At 39.1% G+C, this 19,827-nt stretch overlaps 1 protein-coding gene and 1 non-coding gene across 3 annotated transcripts in view; both read right to left on the bottom strand.

Moving 5' to 3' along the window:
• The window catches only part of SLC9A7 (solute carrier family 9 member A7), a 74,955-nt gene that overhangs the window by 8,988 nt on the left and 46,140 nt on the right, over positions 1–19,827 (bottom strand). Inside the window, exons 13-16 of one of the 2 annotated variants that reach the window (XM_064646205.1) lie at positions 16,688–16,747; positions 11,797–11,860; positions 9,276–9,358; positions 6,091–6,196 (exon numbers count right to left, since the gene is read on the bottom strand). In XM_064646205.1, the coding sequence (XP_064502275.1) occupies positions 6,091–6,196; positions 9,276–9,358; positions 11,797–11,860; positions 16,688–16,747 (313 nt within the window). The remainder of the gene's footprint in view (positions 1–6,090; positions 6,197–9,275; positions 9,359–11,796; positions 11,861–16,687; positions 16,748–19,827) is intronic. The other variant, XM_064646206.1, reaches the window with a different exon arrangement.
• LOC135410560 (U2 spliceosomal RNA) lies at positions 1,495–1,680 on the bottom strand. The gene has a single exon (XR_010428749.1). It is a non-coding gene; the product is annotated as a U2 spliceosomal RNA (small nuclear RNA).

Below are 19,827 nucleotides of genomic sequence, written 5' to 3'. Positions count from 1 at the left end.
AAGAACTTTAGAAATTTTAGGCCCAAAATTTTCATGTTCAAGAATTCCTCAAAAATTTTTTGTTATACATCAAGAACTAACAATATTCTTTCAAATTATCTGCTTACTTTTGCCTGCTACTAAATAGAGAATTACTTGACCTAGTTCTTGTGAATGCTACTGAGCCATAAAAAAGATTGATACAAGAAAGTGCTTGCTTCATGGTTTTGTAACTAGTTTTGATATGTTCTCTTTTCAAAATCATTTAAGAAACTGGTGCATGAAACCCTGTGAATTTATTTTGGCAGAGATGGGATGAAATATATGGTCAGAGACTAGAAATTGCTGAAGTGTAACAGAACACTTAATTTCTCTACACAGCATAATTACAACAGCAAGCAACAGTACCATGTTCCACTCCATTTTAACATGGTCTTGGTAAAAGGCAAAACAGCTGAATTGGTCAGAAAATGGGCTTTCTTTATATTTGAAGAAAATTCTATCAATACTATAAGTGTGCCTTCTTGCAAGTGAAAGCAATTATTTCTCCACATGAATAGCTCCATACTGCTTAGCAAGAGCTGAAATGTAAGCGTCTGTGTATTGCTGTTCTCCTCGGTAGGCTGGACACTGATCAGGCTATGCTCTCAAAATACATTATTTTCTTCCATTGCTGCAAAGGAAGGAGGACATAGGCCAAGTGAGATAGGATGCCTGTGTTCAGCCTGAACAGAAAGCCCTGCCTCTACTGCAGAACAGGAGCTCAGGGCGCTGCTGATCGAAAATGCTGATTCACCTGTCCATGATGAAAAATGCAGCGCCTGGCTAAATAAAACTTCCTGGGAAAGCTTCTTGTTATGTCAGAATGATAATCAGCCAAAATAAAGCAGCAGAAGCCTCTAGATGATACAGAATATTTAACTAACAAGGACTGGAAGAGGTGTCAGGAGTTTGCCAAAACCAATGAAAGAAATAGTGCAGTTCAGCATTGGGTTCAAGACAAGCCCTACCTAGAATGAATGCTAATTTCTCAGAAACTTCATGGCATCCAGATTTATCATTGGTTTTTAGTGACAGGGTTAATGTGATAGAGAGCACTGTTCCCAAAGAGCAAATACAGTTTAGAACACTTGCTTTCTTTGATCAGAAAGAAAACAGTGAACTACTGGCACTATCTTAAAAAGCAAGAATTAAAGTGTTCGACTATAGTTGGCAGAAACAGCCTTTACAAGCTTTTAGTTGCAAAAAAAAGTAAAAGTCTGAGGGACAAGGCCAAGATGTGCCTAAACAAGGCACTCCAAATAGTAACCCGTTTAAGAAATTCTGATATCCATATATATATTGTTTTGAAGAAGAGGCATTCAAATAAAGACGAAAAGCAGAAAAATGAGCAAGAAGCAGGTAGTTTGTGACTGTTGACAATTATGTTTTAAGAAGCAGAAGAAGCTGAGAAGCTCTCTCATATGTTCCCTTTCACGGTCCTTGCCCTTGGAGAAGCACCAAGGAGGGGAAGGCAGGGCTAACAGAGAACCAGAAGCTATTGCCATAACAGGACCACATGTGAAGTGGCTGCAGCAAGCTCTCAAAGCACCTCCTGTCTCCACAAAGCTATTGAACAATGAATCCTTGCAGCCACCTATCAGATAAGAAACTGGTAAGAACACACTACACTTGAGCTTCCCCAAAAGGTTGAAAAGCTCTTGGAAGCAAGATATTGAAAGGAGAGGGCCTCAGATTTACACTATATGGCAAGTCCTAACTCAATCTTTGCCGGTTTGTCCCAGGCTATACTTGCATGTACATAAACGTGATCAGTTCCAGAGAAAACACTTAGCTTTCTCTCAAGATAGTGAACAAACATTGCCTTGTATGAGCCAAGTTCCTTTTATTTATTTCACTTCTGAAAAGCACTGCAAGCAGCAGGCAATTTATTTCATATATTTCCCCAGACAACATCCTTGAACAATCCCATGTAGTATACGGATTTACTATGTTTGCAAACAAAGAGGATGGGTGAATAAACCTACTGTGCTTCATGCAGCATGAACAATTCTTTCAAGAAAGACAGGAAATGTATCCAAGTAGATCCCCAGAGACTTGAAATACTTCCAAGAAAAACCCTAAACAGGCCTCTGCAATCCCCTACAGTTCTGTAGGAATAGCTTCAATTCAGTCAAAAAACATAGGTCTGAACTTCACTACTTAAACTGACAGACTAGAATGGCTAAATACCTAAATCCAAAATTCTGCAAAAGCCTGAATTTTGCTTTGATGTGCTGACCATAGCCTTGAGGGACCTCACTGCACTCTGTCCTATTTGTGGTAAAATCTGTTCATGTTCCTAAGAATGTGTGCTGGAGATGTTTTTTATATTAAAGCTTATTTAAAGTGAGCTACTGCTTACAAGGCCTGTCTTTATTGCCTTCTAAGACAATGTAAAAAGAAGCACAAGCAGAGCGCAATGCATTGGCAGTAGTCACAAATGCTGGTGCTGAATACAACACAGGCATCACAGATGACAAAACTTGCATCAGAAGTTACTTATCTTGTGGCTCCAAAACAAAAGCATCAAGTAGCGTGCATACAAAATATATTGCAACTTGTATCTGATGCTTCGCTACAGTCTGTTTCTCAGCCGAATTTAAATTCACCAGGGAAACTAAACAATTTTTGCTGTGAAGGTAGAACCACTAAGGAATGGGAAGGGCAAAGCATGGCTAAACAGTTTTCTTACCCATTTTGAGAGTTACAGCCTGCAAGATTTATAAAGACTCCAAATTAAGTTTCTTCACTGGGGTCGCATACTTATAAATTAATTCAATTCCCTCTACTTTCATGCCAAGTTGTCATACTACATATGGTGCAAGAACTAAACTTTAAAAAAAAGTGTAGGAGTGTGTATAAGACAAAAAATACACCCTGAACAAAAAAAAACCAACAATCAAGAAGCAGGAATGCTTCTTCCAACTGGGATAAATGACTAATGGAACAGAGAATTACTAAAAGTTTCAAAGAACATGTCAAAAGGAGAAGAAAAAAACTGAAGACAACAGCACCAGAAGAGAAAAATAGTGTTTAAAATTACAATTTTCAAAATTTCTCTCCTAACTGCAGCAACTTTTCATGTTTTTAAGTTCCAACTTGCAGTATGTCTGTGGCAAACACTTAATGGTGGGCCTAGTGGCACTGACTTAAAACAGTGGGAGAACATCAGCAAGGAATAGTAACAACATCTCTGGAAAAAAATCCACTGTACCTCACCTCTGTGTGCTGACTCAGAGCCTGACATGTATGTCAGGCAAATTCAAGCCTAGAGGACACGATCTCATACTTAAAAATAAATTGTGGGTGGACTACGTAATAGGATCATTTGACTTTCAGACTTTCAAACCCTCCTTTGGCATCTAGTTAAAAAGACATACTCCCACTCATGGAAATGAAAGTGAATTCTAAATACTGTTGTAATAAAGTCAGAGGAGAAAAAAAACCCAAAACATTAAAAGCTGAAAACAATACATCAATACACAATCCGTATGTATGCTTTCTTCTCTATGTAGATGTCATAACTCAGACTTGCACCTGAATGAGATCCAGGATTTAATACTTGTTTTGGAAACATATTTTCCAGCTATGTTATACTCTATTGAATATTTACAGACTTTTTTTTTGGCTAAACTTAAAGTCTTCAGTCTTTAATTCTCACAGATGTACCATTCAATTTCCCTGGAAATACCTCACAAAGGCACAACTATTCCAAGCACTTTCTGTCCCCACAAAGAAATGGCTCTCTCCATTGCTTCACCTGCACTTAAATAGAAAGGAAAAAAAATTCCATGGCTTTTTAGTCAGTAACAAAATGGCACAGCCAAGTTCTGTAGCTAAGTCAGCCATGCAAAGAGACAAAAAGCAACAAAGCAATTGCAGGGTTCAGAAATCTTGAAAACAAGCTAGGAAAAAAACCCTCAAAATTAAATTCTTTCCTAAGACTAATTCACAATGCACTGAAGTAGGAACAGAAGAGAGAATACAATGTGAAACTTCCACATTATACACCTTAACAAAGTATGCAACCTGGCAAGCATTTTTAATGAAGTTAACATTCCATGTGTGTTTGTCACAGAACCAATCCAACTAAAGAATAAGTTTCCACAAGCAGCAGTAGCTAAAAATGATGAGTAAAGAAAAAAAAGAGCCTAACTATGAGAGAAAACAAAAGGCAAAGGTTGCATGTTCATTCTGGTCAGATTCTCAGTTACTGGACAATTACTCTCACAAGATCATATGTGGACAGACACACAGGCAACACACAAGTAGGCTAATTGGTCTGATGGATGCCTTCCAGCCTAGATCTGCTTTAAGACCTCCAGTGGCATTGCAAAGATGAGAACAAGGCCAATTTCTTGTATTACTAATAGCTCCAAATAGGCAACAGAAATTTCAAAGTTCTTTGAAACTTTTCTATCGGGTACAAGTAAGTTGCTAATAATACCCAGAAAGAAATGCAGGGAAGTATTTCAAAGTTGCAAGTGGAATTCATAACTCTCTAGGAAAGGATTAATAGCAAACTGGTGCAAGACTACTTCAACATAGCAGAGATATTAACATCCCAGAGAACCTGCAAATTAGAGATATTCCCACATAGTACTGTGGTTTTATTTACAAGTGGCTCATAAAAAAGTTGTAGATTTCAGAAGCACTGTACAGATAGCAATGACATGTATCAGGGTCCTGCAAGAGTAATATGAGAATGAAGCATTAATTATTGCAAGACATGGCTGTAAAGAAGAGAGTGACCTGCTAGATTGAGATAAGTAACTGCCTAACAGTTCCTGAAATGTGATCTCAAATTTCACAGTGGAAACAATAGAGGGAAGCTCTACCAGATTTGTTTCTGGCGTGGGTACATGTGTCAGTGACTTCTCTAAGGAGACCTCAGAGCTTAGTGGTAACAGGAAAAGAACCTTGTGCAAAACTGTTGAGAAGGGAATACTTTGAAATGATTCACTGAACTGGGTTATTGACTTAAGCCTGTGTCCTACTTACAGGGGCCAGGACCAGTTTATCACTGTGAGGGTATAACCAAAACTGTGTATTCTACACTCTCTATGTTATTTCTGTTGGACTGTTAACAATGGATCATTTGCAGCAGCTGCCCAGGGCACACCTGACACCTCAGGCTACAAGCTGGGTGTTAAAGAACACTGCGAGGCAGGGGAATGTTTCTTTTTCTTCATACCAATGACTCATCTCTGATAACTCCCCTATGGGGAGGCATTAGCACCTTCACACCCAGCCTGAGGGGTCATCTCTGCTAATGGGCCACAATGGACTGGCATAATAGGCAGCTGCAACACCTAGACATCAAAGATTCCAAAAATATCCCATGACATGCAGAGTTACATCACCCATTGGGAAACTCCCATGCTGAGGGAGGTACTGGGCATTCCCACCTGCACCTGAGCATATATAATCTTTAGGGTTTGGGACTTCTGGTACCACTCATCAGATCCAGAGGAGGACCAGAACTTCAACAGGACTGCCACTGCCACTCTCGACAAGACTGCGATCATCACTTCAACAGAACTGCAACCATCATCCAGATTAACAGGTTTCCTTTCCTTTTACTTTGCCCCCAGGGGAACCACGTGGTGTTCAGCACAGGGGTTAACAAACACTGTTCTGTTCTTGTCCCAGGGTGTGGGGCTATACAACTGTCTTTGTGGGTTAAAACCAGTTTTCTCTGTATCATTTGATTGATTCTAATCTTTTTAGGAAATTGTAACTCTGACTTGTAATCCCTCTTGAGCTGGATTCATTTCTCCCACCAGTTTAGTTTTAAACCAGCACAGCCTGTAATTTCCCAATATCTTTAAATGTTATTTTTTTAATGTAGTATCTGAAAAACAAGATCCTTTCTGGTTTCTACCAACAGAAGCTTTGCCTTAGGGGAGAGAATCTTAAATCTTTTCTGCCTAGGACAAACCAGTACTTTCTTGCAGTATATCTATCAGATCAGCTGAAACCAGAAAATGCCTAAAAAGAAAAACACTGATTTGCTGAAGTTAAAAAAATAATAAACAAAACACAGAAGTATTGAGTTGTTCTACTTACATCATAAACCTGGGGACTTGTCAGACAGCGGGCTATCAGGCCACACCAGCTGGGTAGAGTTGTGGTCAATGGAGGGCCACTGTGAGTGAGAATTGGCTTTAAATAACTTAAGTAGTTAAGGAAAACACACCAGTGCTCAACAACTACTATTGAAAATAAAAAGGCAAGCGTACATAAACGTGGTTTTGCCTTTCAACTTTGCTACTCAATAATTTTACATAAAACATCCCCAACATTTTCCCCTTTTTCCTTTCAAGTGCAGTTTCTTTACTCACACATCTTCCACAAGGACAACTTTCTTAAAAGTTTCACACAGTTCTGATTTTTCCAGCTTCTGAGTTCTCTAAAGTGTAAAAGAGCAAGTAAAAGTACAAGCATTTTAGTGTTAAAGGGTCCAAGACTATTTGTGCCCTGAAGATGGAAGCATGGTGTCAAGGTTGCAAGCGAGAGGTAACAAGGTGACATTCCTATGTGGCTCAGTGTAGGGAAATAAAGAAATGCTGTTCATCCAACATCCTCAAAGCAATATAGCCAACTGATCTGCTAGCTGCTTACTGAGCCACAGAGATGCAACCAGTAAGGCTCAAAGACATTTCTGCAGTGCACATACACATACAGCACACAGACTCAGAAAAGCAAAGGGAAAACTGTATGGCAAGAACCATGTAACACAACATGGAAGGAAACAATACTACCTAGATTACATTGAGGGGACATGGGGGCAGGAAAGGAAGGTATCTTTACACCTCTTTTCATAGGTCTGCTCCCAGTTAAACCCATGTTTGTTCACATGAGTACTGCAGATTGATAATTTGCCTGAAAAAATGCTCAAGAGTCAAAAAATGTTTCCCTGTTACAGAGCAGCATGTTGATCTTGACTGGCACATGAGTCAGTCTAATTATTTTAAATGTAAATAAATATGTTGCAGGTATTCCAGTTACTTTCGTCAGATTCTAAGCACAGAGAAAATCAAGTCCATTTGTGAGTATAACAGTTTCTTTGATCCTCCCAACAGATCAACATACTTAGGGGACAGAGAGGGTTAAAAAGGGGCTGTTCTAGCAAAGAGCTATCTCTTCTCCTTAGCAGAGTCTGGCATAATGTCTTTGCTAGAGCAGAGTTATGTTTCCTCCTTCACTAACATTGCTGTTACACCCATTCCTGGAAAGAAACAAACTTGGCCCTTGCACTAACCTGCCAGCCTCTACGCTGCCCTGCGGCAGACAGGCCCGCAGCAACTCGGTCGTAAGAAAACAAACCCAGTAAAAGACATCTGGTACTTCATCAAAGTTGCAGTTTTCTTCGTGTTTTACAGTTGTGGGTGAACCCAGGGAACAGCCCATGACATTAAATGAACTCTGCATTCCACAGGAATGAAGTTGCCGCTTATCCATCTGTACAGAGCTCTGCAGGCAATAGGCAGCATTGGAGCACGCTGCCATCTCTTTCAAGTTAAGTTCCCTTGCAAAGAGGGACTTTTGAAATAATCTGCCTTTCTACCTAGAAACCAAGTGAATGTATCAGAAAAAATATTTTGACATTTAGTCATGAATACAGAGGTGGCAATGCTAAAGATCATTCTGTCTGTGCAATTTAAGCCCACCCAGACAATGTTTATCTGAATGCCTCCTTGCAACAGAAGGAGCAGACTTTTACTTCTAAGATATGGTTCTGCCTCTGGATGTCAGTTTCCTAGGCACAAACTTCACAGAAACCTTCCCTAAAGATTGCTAGTCACCACTGAAAAAAGTAAATGCACTAACAACATTTTTTAAATTTCTGTGAAACAGGTAGTAAGGCTGTAATTTTCTCCAGGCACTCCCCCTGCCCTTGCTGCAGCTGCTGGGGACTGCATTCGTGCTAGTGTCAGCTGAGGGAAGTCAGCCGGTGCTAACTACTCCTTCTTTCATCGGGCACATCCCTTTGTAAATTCAGGGGAAGAGGATGGTTCTGCTTCCTTAAAGACAAAACAGAAGCAGTCAGCCACAGCCAGATCCTTCCATGCTCTTAACACCAAAGTTTTATAGTAAAATTGTCCTTGTTGCACTTTGATACTAGCCACTACAACTCAAAGGGTTAACTTGAAGTTACTAGCATTTATGTATACTTAAACTAGCAGCACACTTCCTTCCGGGCTTTGGCCCAATACTACTGCATCTGAAAGCCTTGCTCACAAGATTTTATCTGGAAGAGGCAAGTGCTATTAGGATCTCAACACACTACCAGGGCTTGCGTGGGTGGGAAAGCTTCATTCACAAGGTATGGAAGGAAACTATGAAACTTTGCTCCAACCAGGCCAGCAGTCTCTCATCAACCAACGGCCAAGATCCCAATGAAAAGCCTCACTCCTCAGATTAAGGCCCTGTCACAGGTAATTTTGCATATTTAACTGATGAAGAAATTACTAGGAATCAAGAATTGAAATTTCTTTGTGTTTCTGGGTATAAGTGACTTGTCATGGCCACAAGATTGTCTTTGCCATTTTCCACTAAGTGAATGCAAGCTGTTAAGGAGGAGCATATGTATGACATATTGATTAAGAATCAGTTAAGAAGATTAAAAAAAAATACAGGTACGAAAGACAGGACAGCTACACAAAAATTGCTCAGAAGCCTAAACAAGGCTATCTAAATAGTACAATAATAGCTTCAGAAAGGCTCTACAGTGCTATATACACACAGGGACACTCTGCTTTAACACCTATAGTAAGTTCTGTATATACTTAAGGAGATAAGCTGGATCTCACATAGAACTTCCTCTTTAGAAATCAACCACAGATTTGGGACTTCATCACAAGAGCAGATAGCTCTGCAGAGCAATGAGTTGAGGCTTACACATCTACAACGAACTGGAAAACTAGTTTGTGCTCTGAGCATCAGTGAAGATGAGAACAGATTAATAAACAAATCAGAGGCCCTGAAATAGTTAATCAGCTGTCTAATTGACTAGGAAGGCACTTCAGCTCCTAGAACTGACTGGTTTCTGTCCTCCAGCAAGTGTCACATACATACTTTAGAGAAAGCAAAGGTCTGTCTGCTGAGCTGGTGAGTTCAGTCTTCAATTCTATGTCTTGAAACTGTCAAATACTTGAGAGAGTCAAACAAAGATCAAGCACTTAAGGCTACATAAGGGAAAAGGTGAACATTTCATGCCTTGAAGGTAAGCTGTGTTTTCAGAAGGATACTTATGGTCAAAGCTATACCATAGCCTGAAGAGCCAAGCACTTTCCTGCTTTGTCCTGTTCCTTCTTGCAGAATCTGGGCCATCCTAAAAGATAAAAACATATTCAATTGTTTCAGACAGAAACAACTCCAAATAATACATTGCAACATTCCCTGTCCAAAAAACCCAAATTATTTCAATACTGTACTTGGAATGCAGAAGAAAGCTATTTAGAGTCTTGCTTATACTGAGACTTAGTTTCCCTAGAAAGACCAGAAATGACTGCAGAGAAGCAGGCTGTTTTCGTTGCACTCAGGTTACCTCAACAAGCCCTCTCCCACCAAGTTTCCTGGAGCTTAAAACCTTTGCACTCTTAGTGCAGTAATGGATAAAGAAGTAACTTCAAAACTGAAAAATAAACCTCATTGATATTCCAGAGTGATTCCTATTTATTGCTTGGTTGGCTTCCTTAACTTTAGGTCTAGGTCTAACTCTAGGTTTTCTCTTTTCTTAAGCCTGTTGCTTCAAAGGAAACTGAATTACCGTACCTGATAAACTCTCAGAAATCTGATGAAATATATCACACGTAAAAGAAACATGCTTAACAGGAAATGCATATAAAAATCACATTTGATGGAGGTCATGCCAATCTCAGAAATGCTAGATCAACCTTGGAAGGGCTAACAGTGTTAAATATACTAGCTGTGCTGCAAGTCATCACACCAGCTGGTCTGCAGCTGCATTTGTTTTTTACTTTTTTTACCGTTTGGGGGTTTTTTGGGTATTTAGCTTGTTGTTTTTGTTTTGTTGGTTGGTTGAGGGTTTTTTTGGCCAGAGGCCAGAGTTAAACACAATAAAACAGATGGATGCTTTGTATGAATCACCTTCCAAACTACTGGAAAAGGACAGGACTTCCCTGTAAAAAAATCCATGATCCATGAGGAGTTAAAGCTTAGTACACATTCACTCCCTCCCCTCCCCAAATGATATATTTTCTTTAACTGTGACATGCTGCTAATCTTGGCTTGGTGAAAGAAAGAGGAATCCAAAGGGAACTGACTAACAGACTCTATTAGGAATGCAATGTACATTTATAGAGGGGGAAAAAATGGGTAAATTCTTTATGTCTACACAAGAAAAAAGCAAACAAGATATTTCCACAAAAGACACGGAATGAGAACAGAGTACCCTGTTTCCTGGTAAAGCTATTCCTCAGTTACTGACAAACTCAGCCTGAACTGGCCAAAGCTGTCTTACCATGATACCACTTCCTAACCTTGGTTTTATGCAATAATTGTGGCCTTCATTGTAAAATGTGGTTTGAGGCCTGGACTTCTGGTTGCTTGCAGATGGACACAAAACAAAATTCACCCTTTCTGGTAGCTAACTCCACCATTTCAGAATTTATTTTGTGTGCTAGACACAGGCTTCTACAAAGAACACAGACATGCCTAATGCAGTTTCTGCAATGAAAGTGACCTTGTTGAGCAGTAACTCTTACCTGTACAACACGTGAAGAAAGAGAAGTAAGGCAGGAGAAACCACTAAGAAAGCTAATTCCAAATAAGTGTGTCTACCTGTGACCAGCCTGAACATCAGTATCGTACAACCTGAGGTTTACAAAGCAGAGTTCACATACTTGCTCCCTAAACATCCTCTGCATCCAAAGTCATCTGCCATTCAACTTCCTCTAGAAGGTTCCTACGTAAGCAACCAGTTGTGCTACTGAACAACAGCGTCAAACAGAACTCTGGGAGAATGCAAACTAGGGTTTAGACAGAGGAATCACCCAGTCAAGCCTTGGGAAATGTTGTTTTGTTTTTTTCCAGAACCTTCACTCCTGCAAATTCACTCAGTTTACAGATGAGCAAAACTAAAATTTTCTGCTTTGAACAACATTCTTCCAATGATCTTGTTTACCAATAGCATATTTCAGGGGAAAAAGTCAACTCTTGGATTGTTATTGATGCATAGAAGGCTTCACTAAAGATTCACAGAAAGAGTTGGCTGAATATAAATGGCAGTTTTCCAATGCTCCTTCTGCTTCATACAGGTGGTAGGCAGTACAGGCAGGATCCAGCTGGCTTGTGCTACAGCATATGAGAGCTGAGATCGGGTTAGCAAACTTCATCTTTGATTATAAGCAACTCCAAGGGCCAAAATTTGGCATCAGTTATTAACAGGAGCCTCTGGGTCAGAACTGGGAAGAACTATTTATGCAGCAGCATGCTAAAAAGCAAACATGTTGGGTAGGTGGGGGAAGCAGTAGAAAAGCACACTGTTAAACAGAGAGTATTAGTAGATTTGGGAAGGCTTGTATATGTATGTATATACATATACACAAAAATTTGAATACGACAGCCTTACACCCAATACCACAATGTTTTTCAGTGGGCACTACTTGAATATTATAAAGTGAAATCCATTACTGATTTGCCAGCTAGAAGAGAAAGGTTTTATCCATGCATTCAACTTAGGCAGTTCTCTATCATCTTAGATATAAAATAAGATCAGCCTAATAGAGAAGTTATGTAATTACTTACTCCTTGTAAGACTTGAAAGCTGTCATTAGTAGGTGGAGGATCCTGATCTGGGTCAACCCCAACCCTACAGAAACATTAGGAAAACAAAGCAAGTGGTGTTACTGAGAGTTGCAAATGCTGTAAATTGGGCAGAATGCATTTTAAAAGCACTTTAAGCACCCAGCAAAGCTGCATTCAGAGAGATTATGAGACTAGTTTGAGGAAGAGTTGTCCATTATTCCCCTGCAGTTACATAGCTATAAACAAGAAACTTTTTTACTCAAGAAGCACCTGCCTATAGACAACAGCTTTAACTCCATCTTGCCATCAACTTTAACTGCTTGCCTTTGTTGCCAACTCTTTTAGGACACTAGAAAATACTATTTTTGGCTTAAAAGGTGGGTGACATCATCTTTAGTGGAGAACATCCCTCATGTCCAGCAGGAAGAAACCAGAAGCTAAGGATAAAGCCCAACCTAAATATTTGACACAGCAAATAACTGCCAGATAAGCTTGGGAGTGGCTCAAATATATGACTTTAAAAAGTTTTAATAACCTGTGGGAAGCACCAAAAATACTATAAAATTAATTTATTAATTAATACTATTAAAAATACTTTATAAAGACTCACAAGCTTAATTTGCCTCAAGTTTCATTCATCTAACACAAAGCAACCGCAGTGGATTAACAAGGGGCCTGTAGTCCAGCCTCCCACCTGAGCGAGGCAGGGTTTGTGCAATGAGATGGTGGGTGATGACAGAATAATACATTAAGAAGAAGCTGTCTACTCACTTTTGCATAGCTAGCAAGCATCTTATTCCTGAACCCTTCTTTCACATAGGGCTCCTATCCAAGATGGGTATTTATCCTTGTAATTATGTTCAGGTTCTTCTGGTCTATTTTGAGGGTAGCTATTTGTTAAGATTGGACTTATCTAGTTTTAAATCCTATTCATGTCTTAATCTCTGTCATCTCTGAGAGAACCTAAACCTCCAATCTCAGATGTTAGATAAAATTTTCAGTTTCAAACGCATTGTGTTTCAGTCCCACCACATTGCACAGTAAGTGTGGGAAAACTCACGAAATAGCCATTTCAGACAATGAGTTTTTGTTAACTTCTTCATGTCTTCTCTGTTAGAAGGGACTGAGCTGGTTTAGTGCAATTTCCTTGTTATTTAGACTATGTGTCAACTGTTTATAGCCACGGTGTTTATGCAACAGCCCTGAGGATCACCAGAAACCAACAGAACCTCGCTGGCAAGACCATACCCTTTGTGTGCCTCAGGGACACCATGCTTGTGTAAGGATGGATCAAACAAATAGAGAACATCCTTCAAATAGCTTCCAGGGCAGCATTTTCTAATAGAACAATAGAAGAAGAAAAGTAGGCATTGAACTAAAGTTTTAAGTCATCCTTGTGGATGCACAGCCAGTGGACTCATAGCCAGTTCAAGGTGTCACGTGACTTAATATAGTTCAGGGAAAATCCAGAAGGCCACCTTGCAGTAGCCTCATATAAAACTAGTGCTGACCCAGTCCTCTGCTTGGTGTTTTGGTTTGGTTTGGTTTTTCTTCTGAATCTCTTGTCTTTCCTCATCACTTCCTTTTTCCACATATAGTGTCATCTTGAACTTTAGGCACATTTAGCCTGGGAATCCATTGCCACTGACCAACCTCAGAACTGAAAAGCTTCATCAGTTTAAGGGAACACTGGATAGACAGATTAAGTACTGGATTGTAACACATGCTAAAATAAACCACCACACACAAGAGCTCTGAGAGGTTACAAGGGCTGAGATATTACTGCTTAGGCTATCACAACATAAGAAGGGTTTCCTGCAGACAGACTAGTTACCTAATAAAGCCTCATGCAGAAAGATGACAAGCAACATCAGGAAATCAACTCAATATGGCAATATATATACAAGATTACACATGAAAATAAAAGAAAAATAACTGTGGCTTTCTTAACTCCAGCTGCACATTGGGGAAGGTTTAATGTGTTATGCACAGCAACCAGACTCATGTGAATAGTGAGTTCAAGAAGCTTGTTCCAAAAGATGAACATAGCTTGCATTCCCTAAATAGTTTTTACTCCCTGGGCTACCCATTCACTTCACAGTACAAAAGAAAACGAAGTAATTCAGAGTGTCTCAGCTTTTACTTGACTTACAAGGTCGTGGATTTGTTTTGAGGATTTTAACTGCCCTTAGGCAGGGAAAGGGGGCTTAATGAAGGACCAAAGCAGGACAAACATATATTCAGTGAAAAGTCATAGTACATCACAGGCCAGGTGTTTGGGTTCACTGTGGTGCTGAAGAGGAAAAGAGAGCTTTTCTATATTAAAATGGTTAAGTTTTAGAAAAAAACTCTCACTACAGATGTTTCTTTCAATATTGAAATAGTACATCCACATAAACTTGTAATTTAAAAACTTTTTTCAAAGTTATTCTTCTGGTGAATTTATACTTTTAATGCTTTTAATTCTATCCCATAAATCACTGTGTTTCTTTTTAATTTCACTTTCAAATTGTGTTCTTCAGTTCACAGACTAACAAAATAAATTTCCATTTTGAATTCTTACAACTATTTTTTGTATGCAGTGTCTTTTATCCTCTTCTCTAGCATGAATTGTACAGGCAGGTTTGTTTTTTTTAGCAAGTCTGCCTGCTTAAGTTTCAAGGGATATACACACTGGCATCACATTTTTCGCAGGCCCTGTCCCTAGATTTCTAAGATCTCATCTTTATCACCTAAAGCAAAACAATACCAAAATCAAGTCCAGTCTCTCCCAACCTCCTTTACAGTGAAGCACAGAAAACATTTACTTACTTCAGTCTTACTTAACTACTTCCATAATTAAAAGTATGAGTGTAAAGGTGATGCAAATATGTCTTCGACATTAATTTTTTTCTGGTGATTAAAAGAAAAAATCCATCTCTCATCCTAGGGCACATTTAAAAAGCTTCCTGTAATTTAAATGTGCTGTAAAGGCTAATATCAGTTATCATTTATTTAACTAGTTTTATAAATTAAGGAAAACTATTAATGGATGGATTTACACAATCTCCTCCCAAAGTTTAAGGGCACAGAGAGGGTAGCCTTGCCAATGGCCATGGTGTTTTGCTCCAACCCCATAGCAGAAAGGCAGGTGAGGAAGTGCTTGTTGAAAACTTATAGAAGAGACCCAATCTGCCTGATGGGGACTGAAGGGCACCTCAGCTGTGGGACTGCCAAGGTAGTGCAGGTGCCAGCAAGCATCTTCATTTCCCCCCACTGCCTCTGAAAGCCCTTTGCAGCAGTCCTGTGTGGATTCCCCGAGGGTATAAAATAGAAATTCAAACAAGTAACTCTTAAAAAGATTTCAGATGAAGTATATTAGCAGTCTTTTAGTTGTAACAATGCATATACATCTCAAAACTGGTGAAAAATCCATTTCCCCCATTGGAATCACTTTGGTATCTGATAGATACCTTATTATTTCAGTGCAGATAGTTACTGGCACATAAAATTCAGACACCTTTATTTCTGTCTTGGGAAATTCACTGGAACCTGTAGACATTAATATGCTACAGTAAAAATTAATCTACTTTCAGTATATTTCTTCACTCCACCCTAATGAAAATATTTTTTAAGGCACAAAAGGCTTTTCGTGCTTTAAGAGCTCTGTAACAGCAAAGGTATTAGCCTTGAGCTCACTCCTAATGACCAATACTAAAGCACCACATTTCTGCCCCTAACTGACTTGACCTTCTTGGTCCTTATCCTACAGCTACAACTCCAGCATCACACATTAGGGAAACAGTTACTTGGATTTGATCCCTCAAATGCTAAGCCTATGTACAATTCAGTAATTTAAACACTGTGACAGAAAGGGGTTGACACACAAAATGGAAACTAAATGGATGGAAATGGATAGAAAAAAAAAAAAAAAGACCACCAATAAAACTATTTGAAGTTCTCTACTACATCATTTTTAAATGGGTAGGACCATTTTTTTGATACTTCAGAAACCTTTGAAAGACCCTGCAACACACAGATGGCAAGTTACCAAAATACTAGGCTCTATTACATTCTAGCATATGTAATTACTGTGGCAACAGCCAAGAACGACTGTAATAGATATTCGTTCTCAGATTCTCGGTACAAGCTAACATACTGCATCTCTGGTAAATTTAGCAGTTTGCTGCAAACCTTCAAGTGTGAAAAGATACATGAGAAACTTACCATTACCCCATTCCAAAGAGCTTTCTTTGCATAAATATTTTCTATATATTTATATGTATACGCATACATGTACATACAAATACACATCTTCCTACAGATGTCAGTTAGAGATTTATCTAACTTTAAATTATCTCTCTAACCATGTATTAGTTAAAAAAAAAAAGAAACCAGAATCCTAGTCTTCTCTGATTGATATCTCCACTCTTATTAGCATCTTCCTATAAAGCAATGTGAAACCCTCAGTTTTTAAAATATATCCCCAAACAGGCTGGGCTAAATCATCTGTGAAGGCCCTTCCAGCCTGAAAAGTTGTATGAGATAATCTCATGGAATGCTTAAGAATATCCATGTGATTAAGGACCATAGGGTCACATCCATGATTTCTCAGCTTTCAAGTCATCCAGGGCCAGAGATGCCAGTTTTACTTCATCAAATACCCCTACACAACGTTAAAGTATGTGGTGTTTTGTGGTTTCATTTTTTTAAACTAAAGACAATGTGTGATCCACACTCACAGCTCAGAATAAGAGAACAGACTCATAACTGAGGAACATCTACAGCACTCTGCAGAAAAGAAGCAGCAGCAGCATGCCACAGTATAGAAAAAGAGCACACATTTAGTGTAACAAAGATGAAGAAAGCCAAGCACCAGGTTACTTTGGTATCAAGGAAGGCACAGTGTCACCTGAAATACAGCCAGCGGCTTTCACTCATCTCTTCCACCGATGGAACATGGTCACCAACTCTGGTACAGTACAAGAATGCAACGTGAGTAACAAAATGCTCATGAGATGTGTGCTTTACAGAGCTCTTTAGCAAAACAAAGCAAACCAACAAAAAACCCCCAAAACCTACCCAATCAAATAAGACAAAACATACTTGAACAACAATGGCAGAGCAATAACAAAGTGACAAAACAAAAATTAACAGCAGCAAGTTATGATTGACATATCGAATAATATTCTTCCTTGGTTCAGATTCCAGATGGCAAAACACCATGATGGTAAAACACAATGGCAGACTACTTCCCCCAGATAACTAGATTCAATAGCTCTCAACTGAGATGCTGCACAGAGACAGATCCCATCTAAGACAATTCCTACCACTTCAGACCTGCATACGGTCTGAAAGAGAAAGGGTCATCAGAAAAAGTATGGGAAGCTATGCATATATGAGAGGGGTCACCAATACTACCTAGTCTCAGAGCAGTCCAAACCAGCTGGTAATAAGCTCTAAATCACTCTGTTGGTTTAACTAAAAATTAACTAACAACTTTTAACATAATTAATCTCTAGTCATAGCACAGTGTGTTTTTACTCCTTGCTTTGCCTTTCTCTATTGGGGTGGGGGACTTTAGGTACAAATGAAAGCATATTTGGGTTCTAGTATTTTCCACACAAGTTCCTTATCAGCTTGTGGGGCTTTTCCTCCCCGTCTCGTCTCCCCCCATTTTTCCATGAAAGCATGCATCATGAACTTTGCTTATGTGAAATAAAAGCCTGTATGATCAGAAATCCACAGAGGCCTCACTTTACAAAAAGCACACCCTGATTGCAGGCTGACATCTTGGCAAACTAAATATTTAAGGCTATAGCTTGTGATACGATGAGCATGTACTCATGTAATCCTTGAATGTCGAGGCAAATACCAGACTTTCAGTAGATTTATTTTGGATTCCAGGTTCAATAGCTCTTCTCCCATACCAACATACACTCCAGGTCAGAGCACTCTGCTCCAAAAGGCCAACTCTGAGATGGCTCCGTATGCACAGCAAAAACTAAAATTAAAAACTGCCCAATAACTTCCCTTCTACGACTTTTTTCTCTTTGCTGTATCTTTGCCAAGTTAATATACTAAAGTTTTTCCAGATGTCTGTAATAAGTGCAATGTTTTCAGAAAATTTTAGCTGATTTCAAAGAGTTCAGCTGTTTTTCAGAAGGTGACTGAGGAAGAAGAGAACTCCCATCACCATGTAAAAAAAAAATAAAATAAAACCCAATCACTAAAAAACCCTGGAATTAAGAAAAGTTGTTTCAGGTTGTTTGTAGGATGCCTTTGGGTGTCTGTTTACTTCACCTAACCAAGACAATGACTCCTGAAACTGTCTCTTGGTATTTCTTGATCTAACCAAGATAATGACTCCTAAAACTTCTGTCTGAGGCTCGCCAGAGCTTTGCAGTTAACCCAAGTCCTACAGCACTTGGGCCTTCCCCACATTTTTTTTCTCTGATGTGAATTGCTGTGTTTCAGCCCACAAGAATAAAGATGAGGAAACATCTCCCATGCTTAGTTCCAGACTTCCAGAGGAAAAGACAATCTCTTTCCTACAAAGGAAAAGGCTCAGAAGGGTGAGGCTGGAGGTTTGGAAGCTGCACTGCACTGCCATTAAAGGAGATTTAAGATTGATGAGGAAAAACTAGAGATTGGGAAAGAAGCAGGAAGACTGGAAAAACAGTCCAGAATAAGAGATGGCCAAGGAAAAAGCTCACAACAGAGGGCAAGGGACAACACCTGTGCCTGTGAATCTACCTTTAAAAACAGCAGAGAGTGGCTAGAAGGCACTGAAGGATCTAAGTTATAGAATAATAGAAATAGGCTGCAAAACAGGAGGATATAACTTCCTATCAGACATCCCCCACACCAGTCTGGAATACAGCATGAGGCTGGATCACAGCATCAACACTGAGGCATGGTATTTAGGAGATGCACATTTTATTGTTGATCCACTCAGGGAAAGATAGAGTATAACCTGAGACTTCCACCAAGCTGACAGTTTTACCACTATCCCAGATAATTAGGTAGTTCACATAGTAACTGTGCGAGAGTTAGTGTTTCCAGATTTCTGTTTCAGTTTGCTCTTTTAAAGAAAAAAATAGAAAATAGAAATAAATTTAAATTTAAGAGCTTTAAATAGAAAGCTCTTAGAAATAAATATAGGACATGCAAAGTCAGACATAAGACAGTAAAATATCTAAGTTGACATTGTCTATACAAACTTTAGCTTTTTTGGTAAGAAGATACCTAAAATATTTTACATTGTAAGGTATAATGCTTTGAGACTGAGAAGAAAGATTGCTAAGTACAACTGAAATTATTTAATTAAAATAAACACTAACTTCCTCGTTTTCAGCAGATTATGAAGGAGAAGAAGGCATTAATGTATGTGTTGCTTCATTCAACCTGAAAAAAACCAGTCATTAGCCTCTAATGAAAAATGGAAACCACACTGTTTTGCAATACAAATGCTAGGAGTTCCCTTTTCCCCCCATGACAGATGAGTGAAACAAGAAGTCAGCTATTTTTTAGAAAAGAGGGATTTTGCCAGTGGTTTTGGTTTACAGGGCTCTCAAGTTTGCTGAAACTGTTAAAGCTTCAGTCAGGAAATTGTTTCTGCCTTTAGGTCTCAAAGGATGAGACTATATTTTTAATATCCAAATCATGCTTTAGTTTCTAAGGAAAAAAAATGTACTACTAGGAAAGTATAACTGTTTACCACCCAAATGCTTGGGTATGTCTCAGTGATAGAGAGCCAAGAAATTCAAACACGACATCACGACCTTAATTCCAGTTTCTGGTGTTAATTTTTAATTTGCTCAGCATCAAGTGGCAGAAATCAAAAGCATCTGAAGATTCCATAAGTTTTTTACTAAGATTTTGCTGTCATGACCTCAGTTATCTGAGCAGTTAAGCAGAAAACTGAAGTTTAGTCCCTGCTGCAAACCATAGGTCCTTTTCTTAGCTGTACATTAAAGCCTGATCAGTGGGCCCTGGGTATACTGGGCTTGTCCAAACACTTGAGACATTCAGAACAGCAAGAGGAGGCAG

The sequence above is a fragment of the Pseudopipra pipra genome, chromosome 2 (assembly GCF_036250125.1).
Source record: "Pseudopipra pipra isolate bDixPip1 chromosome 2, bDixPip1.hap1, whole genome shotgun sequence".
Classification (NCBI taxonomy): Eukaryota; Metazoa; Chordata; class Aves; order Passeriformes; family Pipridae; genus Pseudopipra; species Pseudopipra pipra.
Note: the sequence above shows the minus strand (reverse complement) of the source record. Positions and strands in the feature narration are given on the sequence as shown.